At 45.1% G+C, this 12,420-nt stretch overlaps 2 protein-coding genes across 3 annotated transcripts in view; both read right to left on the bottom strand.

Annotated features, from left to right (window-relative positions):
• Nucleotides 1-1,992, bottom strand: part of LOC144104190 (vitamin D 25-hydroxylase-like) — a 37,222-nt gene extending 35,230 nt beyond the window's left edge. Inside the window, exon 1 of the mRNA XM_077637062.1 lies at nt 1,864-1,992. The gene's annotated coding sequence lies outside the window, so the exon portion shown is untranslated. The remainder of the gene's footprint in view (nt 1-1,863) is intronic.
• A 7,727-nt stretch (nt 1,993-9,719) lies between these two features.
• The window catches only part of LOC144104193 (vitamin D 25-hydroxylase-like), a 43,115-nt gene continuing 40,414 nt past the window's right edge, over nt 9,720-12,420 (bottom strand). The window contains exon 9 of one of the 2 annotated variants that reach the window (XM_077637064.1): nt 9,720-11,750. In XM_077637064.1, coding sequence (XP_077493190.1) covers nt 11,569-11,750 — 182 coding nt within the window. In that variant the 3' untranslated portion in view covers nt 9,720-11,568. The remainder of the gene's footprint in view (nt 11,751-12,420) is intronic. The other variant, XM_077637065.1, reaches the window with a different exon arrangement.

The raw sequence follows: 12,420 nt of genomic DNA, 5'->3' as shown, positions 1-12,420 counted from the left end.
GTTAGCTGAGAGACCCCTCATTGCCATATCGAAGAGGAGTGGGGAGAGTAACGATCTTTGTGGGGCACCTCTGTTTCCTAGCTCTTTTTCTTCCGATTCCAAATCTTGGTATCTTATCTTTGCCGTCCTGTCTGTCAGGAAGTTCTTTATATTAGAGAAGCCTGGGAGACCCTTCTACAAAGCGCGGACCCCGCCATGCAGAGGAAAGCCATCCATCTGGCGGTAGAGGCCGCGAAGAGCCAGCAACTCTTTGCCTGCATCTAGTCGCGGAGGCCCCGACCCCTGCCCCTAGGCCTGCGCGCCAGGGGTAGGGAGTAGGGGGTCTCCATTTCTGATGGAAATAAACGTTTTTGGAATGGAATGGAATGGTAACGTTCTGACGCCGCTGCTGCTACTCACGCACCTGGGGCGCACGCAACCTGTGAGCAAGAGTTTAAGAGAAACTTCTCTGAGTCACGTTTCGGGCCCCGAGACGCGCTTGTAGTCTTCTGAACTTGACAATTTATTTGGCAATACGCAGCACGGGTCATAGACGCTGTAGAATTTTTTATTTCAGTAAGGTCATGACAGAGGCTCATGGTTTGCGGCGACTAGGTGTTGTGAGGTGAGAAAGTAGGTGTCAATTTTTTATGAAGAACGGACTTTAACTTGGCAATAATTTATAAATTGTCGACTCTCGACAAAGCAGACAGCGGAATAAGAAGAGGTGCTCGTTATGACATAAATAACGGAAGAAAAACAGTCACCAAACCAAGGAGCATACATGATGTCTTACTTTAAACCTTGTGTTTTTTGTAAATGGGAGAATAATAAAAGCAGAAGAAAAAACAACGATCTGCCGCCAGTGGGATCCGAACCAACGGCCTCTAAGTTTCGCGTCCGGTGCTCTACCAACAGAGCTACGGCGACGGCTGTGCAATCTTCTTCTTTCGGGACTATTTCGTGTGTAGTGTAAGCGAACTCTGAGATTGTTCACCATCGCCGCCCTAGTTCAAAACAAACAGCGCTGTTCGAGAGCTCTAGGCAAGTGTGTGGATTGCTGTACTCTTAGTGGCGGTAGGTTAGGCGTTACGCGATATTGACGGAAAGAGCACTGTCCCTATCTGCGAATAGATACAGATAGACTTTTGAGAGCGTTAGCTCTTAATCATCACGTTATTCGATTTCCTGGGGTCTGCAACCACCCCCCTTCGGCGTGGAATTTTCTGTCTAAGTCTTTTCTAAGTATTTTCTAAGTTAGAATTAAATTCTAACATTGAATTCAAGATGGCGGCCCAATTGTAAATCGATATAGCAACCCAATTGGTGATCGATTGGTGACGTCATTAGCATATCGAATTGTAGATTTATTGGCGACGTCACTTATAAATCCAAGATGACAAATTCGTATTTCTATTGGTGTACCTAACTTTAATCTCATTCATATCAATTCCAGTAAACCAAACAGGTAACGCTCGTTACTTCAACGTCTTCCAGATGATGAGTAATCGTGTCGTGGTATTTTGCGACACCAGAGAAATAGTTTTTTGCGTTTCTATCTTGGCCGCTGAAAAGACCTATTTCCTGTCCTATAAGCTCACTTGACGATTAAAAATTATAAAATGTCTTTTTTATGGCGCATGTCTCTCGCAAGGCTACCATCCGGACCCGTAGCCATCTTTTCGTTCCCAAATTAATGCTCAAATTCACAATAATGCGCGATGCAGAGTGTATCCCCTGCTGGCATCGTAGCTTCAAGGAATCGTTACCGTAGCTACAATTACTATCTCTGCATAGTCATCTGCTCCTGTAGAAGGTTCATAAAGTATAGCGACAACCCCGAGATCGCACAATTCGCGAGAGAGAAGAAAATTAGATGCTTACCCGCGCCTGTACGGCTGCTAAAGCACTTCCTGTATACAGGAAGCTACCAAAGCGAGGAAAAAGCGTACAAGCGCGGCTGGCAACTGCAAGTGCACTTATGTCCGGTCCCGTGGCCTTCAGAACATTTGAAAACATCCGCTGCAATGAGTCCGCTCAGTGGTTAGCAAAAGCACATTGAAATATGTAGTTTGGAAGGAAGAGTGAAAATGGAACACAGCTGGCCCTAACAAAAGAGGAAATCTTTTTCCTCATAGCATTTATTTACCCATGATGACTTATCAGAATTAATCACAACTGCAACGTCAGGTGTACTGTTAATAAGAACGATTCATAAAGTGATGAGTTTATTTATCAAGTTTTCTCATGAACGAAAGCATAGTTTTTGAGCAAAACTCATAATGTATGATGACATCAAAGCAGCATTTTTTACATGCGCCCCATAGATATATATTTTATTTCCTCATGCTGTTGTGATTAATGACCTACCCAAGTGCATGTCCTGTAATGTCCGTCTTTTTGCCAATGATTGCATTATGTACAGTGCCACATATAACCCTGCTGGCAATGAAGAGCTCCACAGCGATCTGTCGAAAAACGAGGAGTGGTGCGGAAATCGTGGAATCTTGGAATGAGTATTAATGTCAACAAAAAGTCTTGCTTACCTTCCACACACGCCAGTATTATCCTTCGTACAACGGCTTTCTGAACAGGATGGTGATCTATTTGGCATCCTGTTTATAATATTTAGGTATACGCATCTCCAGCGATTGTAAATGGTTACCTCACATTACAAATGTTACTAAGTAGGCTAACCCCATCCCTGGCTTCCTTCGACGTTACCTACGTTATCCGCATTCTCACGTAAAACAACCTGCATACGCAGTCCTAGTCAGGTCCAAACTGCAGTACGCCTCCGCTTTATGGGAACTGCGTCATCATAACCCAATCGCCAATACTCAAAACAGTGCACTTAGATTTTTCTTCTAGGAATATTCTCATGAACGAAGCGTAAAATCTAAAAGTTAAAACCGACCTTCCACTCTTACAAGAGCGCGCCGCAAAATATCTAAACTCTGTTTCATTAATTCTAATATGAGTTATCACGTAGTGCAGCAACCATAACTTCAACTCACAGGCCCTATAGCCACTTCAGCTGAACCACGGCCGTTTATCCGCCATATGCTAGAACGATCCATCTTAAGTCGTTTTGTCTAAGAACAGCAATCAATTGGAGAAATCTGCCCGCAGACGTCATCCATCAATATAATCCAGTCAGTATACAACAGCCATCGACCATCTTTTCTGTTAACCTTGTTTTATCCACCCCTTTGTAAAATTCCGCACCCCTGTCGTCTTTGAGGTAATCAAAATAAAGAAATGAATCAGAAACACGAGGGCAAATTTTCATCAGTGATACATCAGAACCTCCGCTCTGAGCTCATCTGAAATGCCTGAATCTTGTGATGCTAAAATAAATGACTATAAATCAGAAAATATTTACACATTTTTGTAAGTTGCAACCCTTTCCATTTTTTGGCTTTAGCGCGTTAACGTTTTTTTCAACGACCTAGCGTACCTGTTGCGCCGTCAACTTAAAGAGGACAGCGGCAAAGTCTTCGAGAAAGCCTTTCAAAACTAAGGGTGCATTGCATTGCAATGGGACGACACTAGCACACGACAGAACGTCGCTACACATCGAACGTACGGAGCTTCGTCTGCTCAGCTCTCTCTCGTCCCGTTGCGGCAGCGTCGCCAACTATGCTCTTTATTATGACGCACGTAACCGCGCTCTAAGCCCAAGTTATACGTTGGGGGGGAGCGTAAGGAACAGTGGAAGTCTTCACCAGGCTGTCGACTTTGCAGTGACCACTTTACCGAATTATGTTTCGACGGAACCGGAGCGAGGGCGGGTCTACAACCTCCTGAGGTGTCGACGGTGTTTTTCTGGCTCACATTAGAGCCTCCAAAGAGTATAGTACTGCGTTTTCCACGGAGTGTATCACTAGTAGTTTCTTACTCTACCAAAATTATGGTTCAATGGGCCTTTATTCATGATGTGTGGTGCAATTGATTTCTAACACCGCTTGCCACTCGCGCTGCATCACTCGTCTTTCTTGTCAGTCGTTTCTCTTGCCTGTGCAGCTAAAACGTGGCTTTGCTCTGGAGTTAGCTATTTTAAACACGTCTGGAAGTTAAACACCCTAAACTGATAAATACCACCATGAGTTCTATAACGAGCGGCTCGTCGAGTGTCAGATTTCCGCGCCAGCTTACGCCTTTTCTTTCCCACACGAAAATTCGGTTTCAAGGTGACCTAGCCTTAATCATTCCACTCCTGCTCCTTTACGCTCCGAAAAGACGAACTAGTTAAGAACGTAGCGTTTTATACACGTACCCTTTTGCCGCTGCAGTGTGAGATCTGCAAGCCTGCTCTCTTCGGTTTCTCTGAAATTATACGGTTCTCCAAACAGTGCTCACATTTCTCGTGTTCAGCTTGCTTATCCCTTTGATATAACAGCTGACATTACACAAGAATAACGGGAAAAACTGAGAATGAAAGGGCGAAAGACGCGAAATTTTGCCTTGAAATACGCAGCAGACGCCAAACGTTTCGGACAGGCCGTCCAACTTCCGGTCGCTTCACTAGCGCCCGCTTCCGAAAGGAAGAGAGCGGCATCCAACCACCTTTAAAGCGGTTGGATACGCGAAGTTTTCACGGGTAAGCGGATACCAGCCACGAAGATGTGGGTCGAGAAGCTGAAATTCTACGAAAGTTGCCAGAGGCGCTCGGCCTTACGACAAGGAGGGGATGGCAGGATACGGTCCCGATGAGATGCAAGATGGAAGTCATCAACAGGCAGATGCGGAAGAAAAGCATGCCCTGGATCCAACTTCGCTTCAGTGAATTGGGGCGCATTCCAAGAATGGGCTGCGAAAAGCCAGCACAGGCAGCTGTTGGGCCGGAAGGATGACATCGAGCATTGGAAGATGAGCCCAGGCCAAGGTAAAGGCTTTGCAAGACCCGCAGCACTGGAAAGAGAAGGTGTCGTGGCAGTTAACAAACGAAGAAGCGGTTTGGACTTGGGAAAATGCAGATATAGCGTATGGAAAGTAGCAGCGGCCGTTGCATCAGCCACTGGCCGGCCGGACATAAAAACTGAGATCAAAGTCAGGCTAAGTTTGGCGCAGGATATCATTGTTGTAGGTTCACTGAATATAGAAGCGGCTCGCCAAATTCTCGGAGTACAAGCGGTAATGTTAGACAGGTGCAAATATCATACCTGCGCGTACGTCAAAGCCCCAGAGGACGCGTGCAATGAAGCACTGAGGCGCATTATTCCAGAGGAAAGTGAAGAAGACATCCGATGAAATATCAGAGTATAAGGGAAGCAAATCCGGTCTCTAAGGAAATTTGGAAAAATGGCCGAAGTGGCGGTCACTTTCTCGGGAAGTGGAGTTCTATTTTATGTCTTCTACAAAGGAGGGGAAATGTCCTGCTACGGTTTCAAGAAAACGGCCCGGCCTGCTACGGGTGTGGAGAGGTGGGTCACAGGGACGACGTTTGCCCCAAGCCGAATATAACGATATGTGAACTGTGCGGGACACGGAATCCTGTGGAGGGACATTAACGTGTGGTGCGCTGTTTAGTGTGTAATGGTGAACACAAGACAGACTCGAAGCTTTTCGAGCAGGAATTCAAGACTCCATACATTATTAAGAAGAGTGAGGCGGAGAAAATGCGTGACCTCGGAGTTGCAAAGGACATGAAGTCAAGGCCCATGACAAGGTTCGAGGCAGGCGCAGCCGGCGGCCTAAGATCAAGCAGCCGCTTACGGTCGGTATGCTAGGCGTCAACCGAAAGAAGCACAGGCGAATCGATGGAGCGATGCAAGGAGAAGACCACCGAAAAAAGAGCGGAAAAGGTGAGCTGGGCAGCGCGAGTTGCTTCGGGTCCTCAGTTATTTGGAAACAATACTGAATGTACAGAAGTGAAAAAAGAGCCGGAAGAGCTTAGGATAGAAAATCGGAAACTTAAGGAGGAAATGAAAAATTTAAAAAGAACTGTGAAAATCGATAATGCGGGGCCTCTCCCCGAAAGCTTCGAACGCAAAAAAAACCGGGGTTCCCGAAAATAGCCTCAAATAAATAAAGGATATGATCATGAAAATGAAACCAGAGTTTAGAAAGGAACGTTTACAGATGCGTTCTAGCCTGGAGGAAATGCAACTCACCATGCACCAGTTCAATCTCAACCAAAATCAGCTCCAAGAGGCGGAAGGCATGGAGCAAAATGAAATATCGGTCCTTAAGAATATGATGCACCGGAAAAATAAGGAAACAACAACGTTGGGCAAAAGGACATCGGTAAAGAATTAGACTGCCAATAGAATATAGGCGATCATGACGATCAGTGTCCCGAAACAGATGGACAGACATAATCAAAAGAACAAATTAATAATTCGGCAAAGGAAATACACATGATTTAAAAAGAACAGGCCACACTACAGGAATATGCAAATAGCGTTGATGTCAAACCGCGCTAATAGCTCTGCACGGGACCAATGCGCACGCAAAGCTAATTGAATACAAGACCTTTCATGTTCACCCAAGCACGTGGTGCAAAAAATACACGGCCTAAACTGTTGATCTGGAAGTGGAGGGGGTAAAATATACTTGCGTACAAGTGTTACCCCTTCGCAGAGAAAAAAAGAGAACTTGGATCGCAAATATCTACAGCAGGCCGAAGGTTACAAGGGGAAGGTTAGAGAAATTTACTAGAAACGCCAAAATTGCGGCTAATGGAGGTCCACTGCTAATTGAAGGGGACTTAAACGCCGCAAGCTGCCAATGGGGCGACATGTATGAGATTGCGAAGTGAAAACACTTAGCAGATGCAATCACGAATGAGGCGCCAACGATTTTAACGGACCAAGCGAACCTACTAGAGTGGGCAATAGTTTTTTAAGGACCCTACTCCTGATTTAAATCTAGGTACCAATCCAGGACATGCAGCCTGGGAGAATTTGAAGGAGAACATAGGATAATATTAATAATGATAATTTGTTTTTGGGCAAAGGAAATGGCGCAGTATATGTCTCATATATCGTTGGACACCTGAACCGCGCCGTAAGAGAACGGATAAAGGGGGAGTGAAAGAAGAAAGGAAGAAAGAGGTGCCGTAGTGGAGGGCTCCGGAATAATTTCGACCACCTGGGGATCTTGGGCACTGACACCGCACAGCACATGGGCGCCTTTGCGTTTCGTCAGTGCACTTTAAAGATACCCAGGTGGTCGATATTATTCCGGCGCCCTCTACTACGGCACCTCTTTCTCTCTTGCATTTTGATAAAGGCGAAATGCTTGAGGCTCGTGTACTGTGCGTTGTCACTAAGGAACCCCAAGAGGTCGAAATCTCAGAAGCCCTTCTCTACGGCGTCCTCACAGCAAGTCCCTTTTGCTCGTTAAACCGACATAAATCAACCATAAACAAATCTTGCTTCTTTCACCCACACACTCCTCCTTTCTCTTACGGCGCCGTTCGGGTGCCCACCGAGATGCGAGACAATAACTGCAACATTTCCTTCCCTCAAAAATCAATTTCAATTTTTTCCAGTGCGCGCCATCGTAAACTTGTCGCCATAAAAACGTCCTCTATATTACAACCTTAACGCGTTCACTGCTGCCGTTGTACCTTTCGAATTGCTTCTTCTAAACTTCTTGTGCAAGGCTATTAATCATTTCGCTGTAAGCACAACACCACAGAACATGGACAACCATTGAAAGAAAGGTTTATGCTGACTACTGTCTTACAAAGAAAAACTGCAATGAATAGGGGGTAAAACAACTTGTGGCAAAGGAGCTATGCTTTTATCATTTTCAAGTGCGTTCGGTATCACCCGTATGCACCCGCACTAACATTATAGAGGTCTAGGCCTAGACAAGCCACGTGTGCGGCCCTTCGCGCATGCAGTCTTCAACCAGGGACGTTTCAAGAAAGTTGAACGGTGTTTTCGCTCATGCGGCTACGAGTATTGCAATGCCGCTTCCGCGACTGCCCAATTGGGCCAAGGCTACAGCAGCAAAGAAAACTGCCGTGAAAAAATATACAGAAAAGTCTGTATGCATGCGCCGTTGCATGCGCCTGACGTGTGGTCGTAGCTTTAGTTAGTTCCTGCACTGCCACTTGTGAATAAGAATTTAAGGTTAAGTGATAAGCATGAAGTAACTGGTGAAGATGTACTGCACGAGGGCAGCCAGCTATTGCTCAACGACAGGGCCATGTTCTAAACAGAATTCCATCATTCCTTCTTCCCGCTGTGGTTATTTTTATGTGGTGACCGCTAAACTACTGCACCCTCACTTCTCGGCGTCTTCATTCTCTGGGCTGAAGCAGTGCAGTAGGCATGTTTTGTTTTTGATTTTATAAAGTATCATTTTTGTCACCATGCGGTGAATAACCTCAGCACAAGTGGTATTCGGGCTAAGTGCTTTTCTCACCCGGGGTGAATGTTCTACATCCACACCAACGGTTTGTCCTCAAGATGTAGAATACAGAGTACAGGTAACGAAGATAACCACATCAAATTACGCAAGTGAAAAGTGAAAGCACAGCCAGTTTAATTGAAGCAAACAAGTGCATTCTACGCTGGTGCGAATGTGACACAAAAGGTGTAAATGTTTGGTTCGGATTATGGAAGTTTAACGTCCCAAAGGGACTTGGGCTATGAAGGACGCAGTAGTGAAGGGCTCCGGAAATTTCGACTACCTGGAGTTCTTTGACGTGCACTGACATCGCATTGTACACGGGCCTCTAGAATTACGCCTACATCTAAAATCGCCCCCCGCGACTGGGATTGAACCCACGTCTTTCGGGTCAGCAGTCGAGCGCCATAACCGCTGTGTCACTGCGGTGGCGTCCAAAAAAGTAGCAGATGTCATGCTCTTTTCACTTATTAGCCATCTAATGAGTAGATGTGTGGAACAACGTGCTCTCCTGGAAATGTTTACATGCGACCTACCAACAAAATTAGTGCGGAGTAAGTATCTAAGCACACTTTTTGTTGTACAAGATGCCGAAGCCTTCTTGGCACTGAACACACATAAAAAAAAACTGGAGTATGCTTAAGCTTCGCCTTTAAGAGTGGAACGCGACAGCGTGTTGCAGCGCTGCCAGGGAGTCCACGAAACGTCACCTCCAGTTCGGCGTGACGCCTTGCTCATTGGACAAATCGCTCGGAGTCTGTATGAGGTCTCTCAGAACAGCCCATCCGCCGCCCGAAGAGATCACGATCGGGCTGCAGTGACGCTTCTCCCTGAATAGGCCGTTGTGGGTCTGCGTTGTGATTATGAATTAAAAGGATGAGAAAGGCGCAGTAACTGTCTCACATATCTGTGGACACCTCAACCACGGTGTGAGGGAAAGGAGTAAGCTTGGACAGAAAGAAAAGACAGAGAGGCCGTTATGGAGGTCTGCGTCTCCGTTGGCGTCGCATTCGTAGAACACAACAGCACACAGACGCGTAGATAAATCACAGGCGCTCGGGCAGTACGGGTTACATGACATCGCAATAGTTGACACCCGCACAAAACATGACGCACACAGGTCCGCTCGCTGCTACCTGTCCGTCTGAAGCACGAGGAGGTCGCGAAGGGTTGCACCCAGGCTGTAGTCCGCAGGGGCGAAACCGTCTTTTTATCACCGGGCTCCGCATTCGGACCAGTTGATGTCTTCAAAGGTTTCCTCTGCTAGTCCTCCAAATTCAAATCCACAAGCGCTGTGCGGTGCCAGTGCACGTTAAAAACCCCAGGTCACCGAAATGACCGAAGTCCTCCATTACGGCGTCCCTCATAGCCTGAGTTGCTTTGGATCGTACAACTCCGTAAACACTAAGTCAAACTGAACACGGTCATAACACCACCTATCGTACCTCAGCGCAAGCAATGCGCATTTACATTATCTCTACAGCATTGATGACACTGATTTGCTACAGCTAATGGCAGTGAATTGAAATGCTTTATTGAGTATAACGTGATTGTTATCAGGTCACGTTTCAAAATTCGCATACTCATAATTACTCATGTTCGCATAAGTACATAAAGAAACTTCCCGAAGTGAAATACCACAACGCATTCAATAGGTGTCCTTTTATTGAGTTCGAAATAATGAGCCTTCGTAGTGTGGTGCAGCGGTATGGAGGCCTGGTGCTTTGTGGCGTAATCATGCTAAGATTAATTTCATGCAATGCAGAAAACAAAGAGCCTTCGAAGTGTGATTTGCGCCTGCTCGCCTAGCAATCTGAAAGACCTAGGTTCAATCTCCCGTATCTCCGCAAGTTTTTTTTTTATTGTGTTACAACGCCGACGACAACGCGAATAACGCCGACGCCGATTTTTTTGCGTCACGAGCTTCCTTACTCTGTCGCCTTTAAATGGCAAGAGGCTTTAGGAAGATTCGACTAGTGGAGGTTTGTATTTAGTCGTCTTGGCCACGTCGCCGTATCTTTAAATGACCTTATTTGTAATTAGCGTACAATAATAAGCGTTTTAGTGTTTACTTTGAAGCAAAATGTTCGTAGAAAACATTGCACAGTATGAAAAAACAACAACTTTGATTTGTTGTTGGTGCAGTCCTCAATTTAAAGACACAAGCCCACAAGGAGGATTGGCTATGACCACGCCGTGATCATTTCAATCGTTTTCGTTGCTTTCTGAGCTTAAAACAAAGATAACAAGATACAAAAATTCTTCCGCTTGAGCTTCCCTCAGAAAGAGTTGTCCTGTTTAGGAAATATGTTATTTTTACAGTCTAACGTTGTCCCGCCTTATCTGTAGCACCAGTTGTCAAGCAAATAGATGAGGCAAAGCTTTTTTGTGTAACGACAACATTTGTCAGTGACCCCTTCGTAAATTACGGCTTTGCGTAGCTTAGTTCCATCGTTTGGGGTTGATTTAGGGATACTAACGAAGAAAAGGGGAAACCTGCAGCAATGTGACAATTATAGACCTCCACATGCCTATTTAAAGCTTAATATGAGAGGGCGTACTTATTACTTTAAGAAATTGGACTTCTCTCATCGTTTGTCAAATTGTCCTACAGCTCTTACACGAAACATTTTCGGTCACGTGAAGGGTAAAAAATATTGCATATTTTTCTTTGTAACTACCCAGTGAGTCATGTTTATGCAAGATGTCCAGTTGGTGATAGCGACTGCCTACAGCCCTGCAATGGTCGAATCTTCGTAGATCAGGCAGGCTTCTTTAACGTCTTGTTGTAACATAGTTGAAACTCTCATTATATGTGTTCTGACTTCCTGTCTTTCCGGGTGTGATCAATTCAAGACTGAGTTTATTCAGCCACATCGTACGATTAGGCGATGGGCGTTATTTGCACGTGCTGCAGTCCGACATAACTCAAGAACAAAGCAACGGATGACGCTCAGAACAGGCCCTCCAACCAATGGCTGTCGACTGGTTGTCGTGACGTCACTTTTAATTCACTTGAACCGTAGTTGATCATCTTCCATCTCAAAGCCTTTGTGGCGCCATGCTCGTAGGTTCAAGGGCGTTTAGTACAAGGTGATGACAGTAGGTGGACGCCATTGTCTGGTGTGAATCGTTTAAGGGCCATTCAACGCCTGATTCTTAAGTTTTATCCGACTATATTTAAGTGATGCATTACTGACATTTCAGAAGCTACTATAGATGTTAATTTTTCCTTGGGATGAATCTCAGCTTGTATTTAGCCTTATTGGGCAGACGGTCTATTGCATCTCCGGGATCTATAGTGACGCCTTCTTCTGGCAGCACTCGGAAGTGCTGGAGTATGCAGGTAATATACAGAAACAAAACCATGATGGCCTGCGTCTCAGCTGGACACTTCCGTTTTCCTGAAAGAATAAGAAGATAACCTCAATACAAAACTTATTACTAGTATATTCGCGAAGACTGCTACACACAAAACTTCCATTCCTAAAGAAATGGTTGTCACCCCTATAACTATTGTGCCTAGTAACTGTTTACTTCATCTGTTTCTATCCAAAAGACAATTCCTATGTTGCAAGATATCACCTCTAGTTGGCAACGCCAGGAACTTCCCTTTGCATCATTCACTACCTCTAGGAACGTGCAACAGAAACTACCTTCAGACACATCTACTATGCCGCCTAAAATTTTTTAAAGGGTGGTGATAGTCTTGTCTATTTGGGGACACAATTGTCTGCCGTAAACGTTTCGTCTCTTTCAAAAATACAAGCATATGGTTTAACAGCTCGTCCCCTATCAAAAGAAGTACAAATTTGGACGCAGCAGTAGCCGTAAAAATAGTTCATACCGAGACTGATTTATATCGATAATACTTGACACGTACGTACATTGGAGGAAAGAGTAGAGAAATTAGCGGGCTTGAATATACCAAAATTCGAAACAACAGAGCCAAGCCCGTATGAAACAAAGCCGCCTCAGCACATGATCCCAGCTAATTAAATACATCATTGTGTAGAAAACATAGAAGTTACTCACGGATTGTCGCATTTTCCACAAAAATATCGTCATTTTGTA

This window comes from Amblyomma americanum, chromosome 9, assembly GCF_052857255.1.
Source record: "Amblyomma americanum isolate KBUSLIRL-KWMA chromosome 9, ASM5285725v1, whole genome shotgun sequence".
Taxonomy (NCBI): domain Eukaryota; kingdom Metazoa; phylum Arthropoda; class Arachnida; order Ixodida; family Ixodidae; genus Amblyomma; species Amblyomma americanum.
This window is presented reverse-complemented; position numbering and strand designations above follow the sequence as displayed.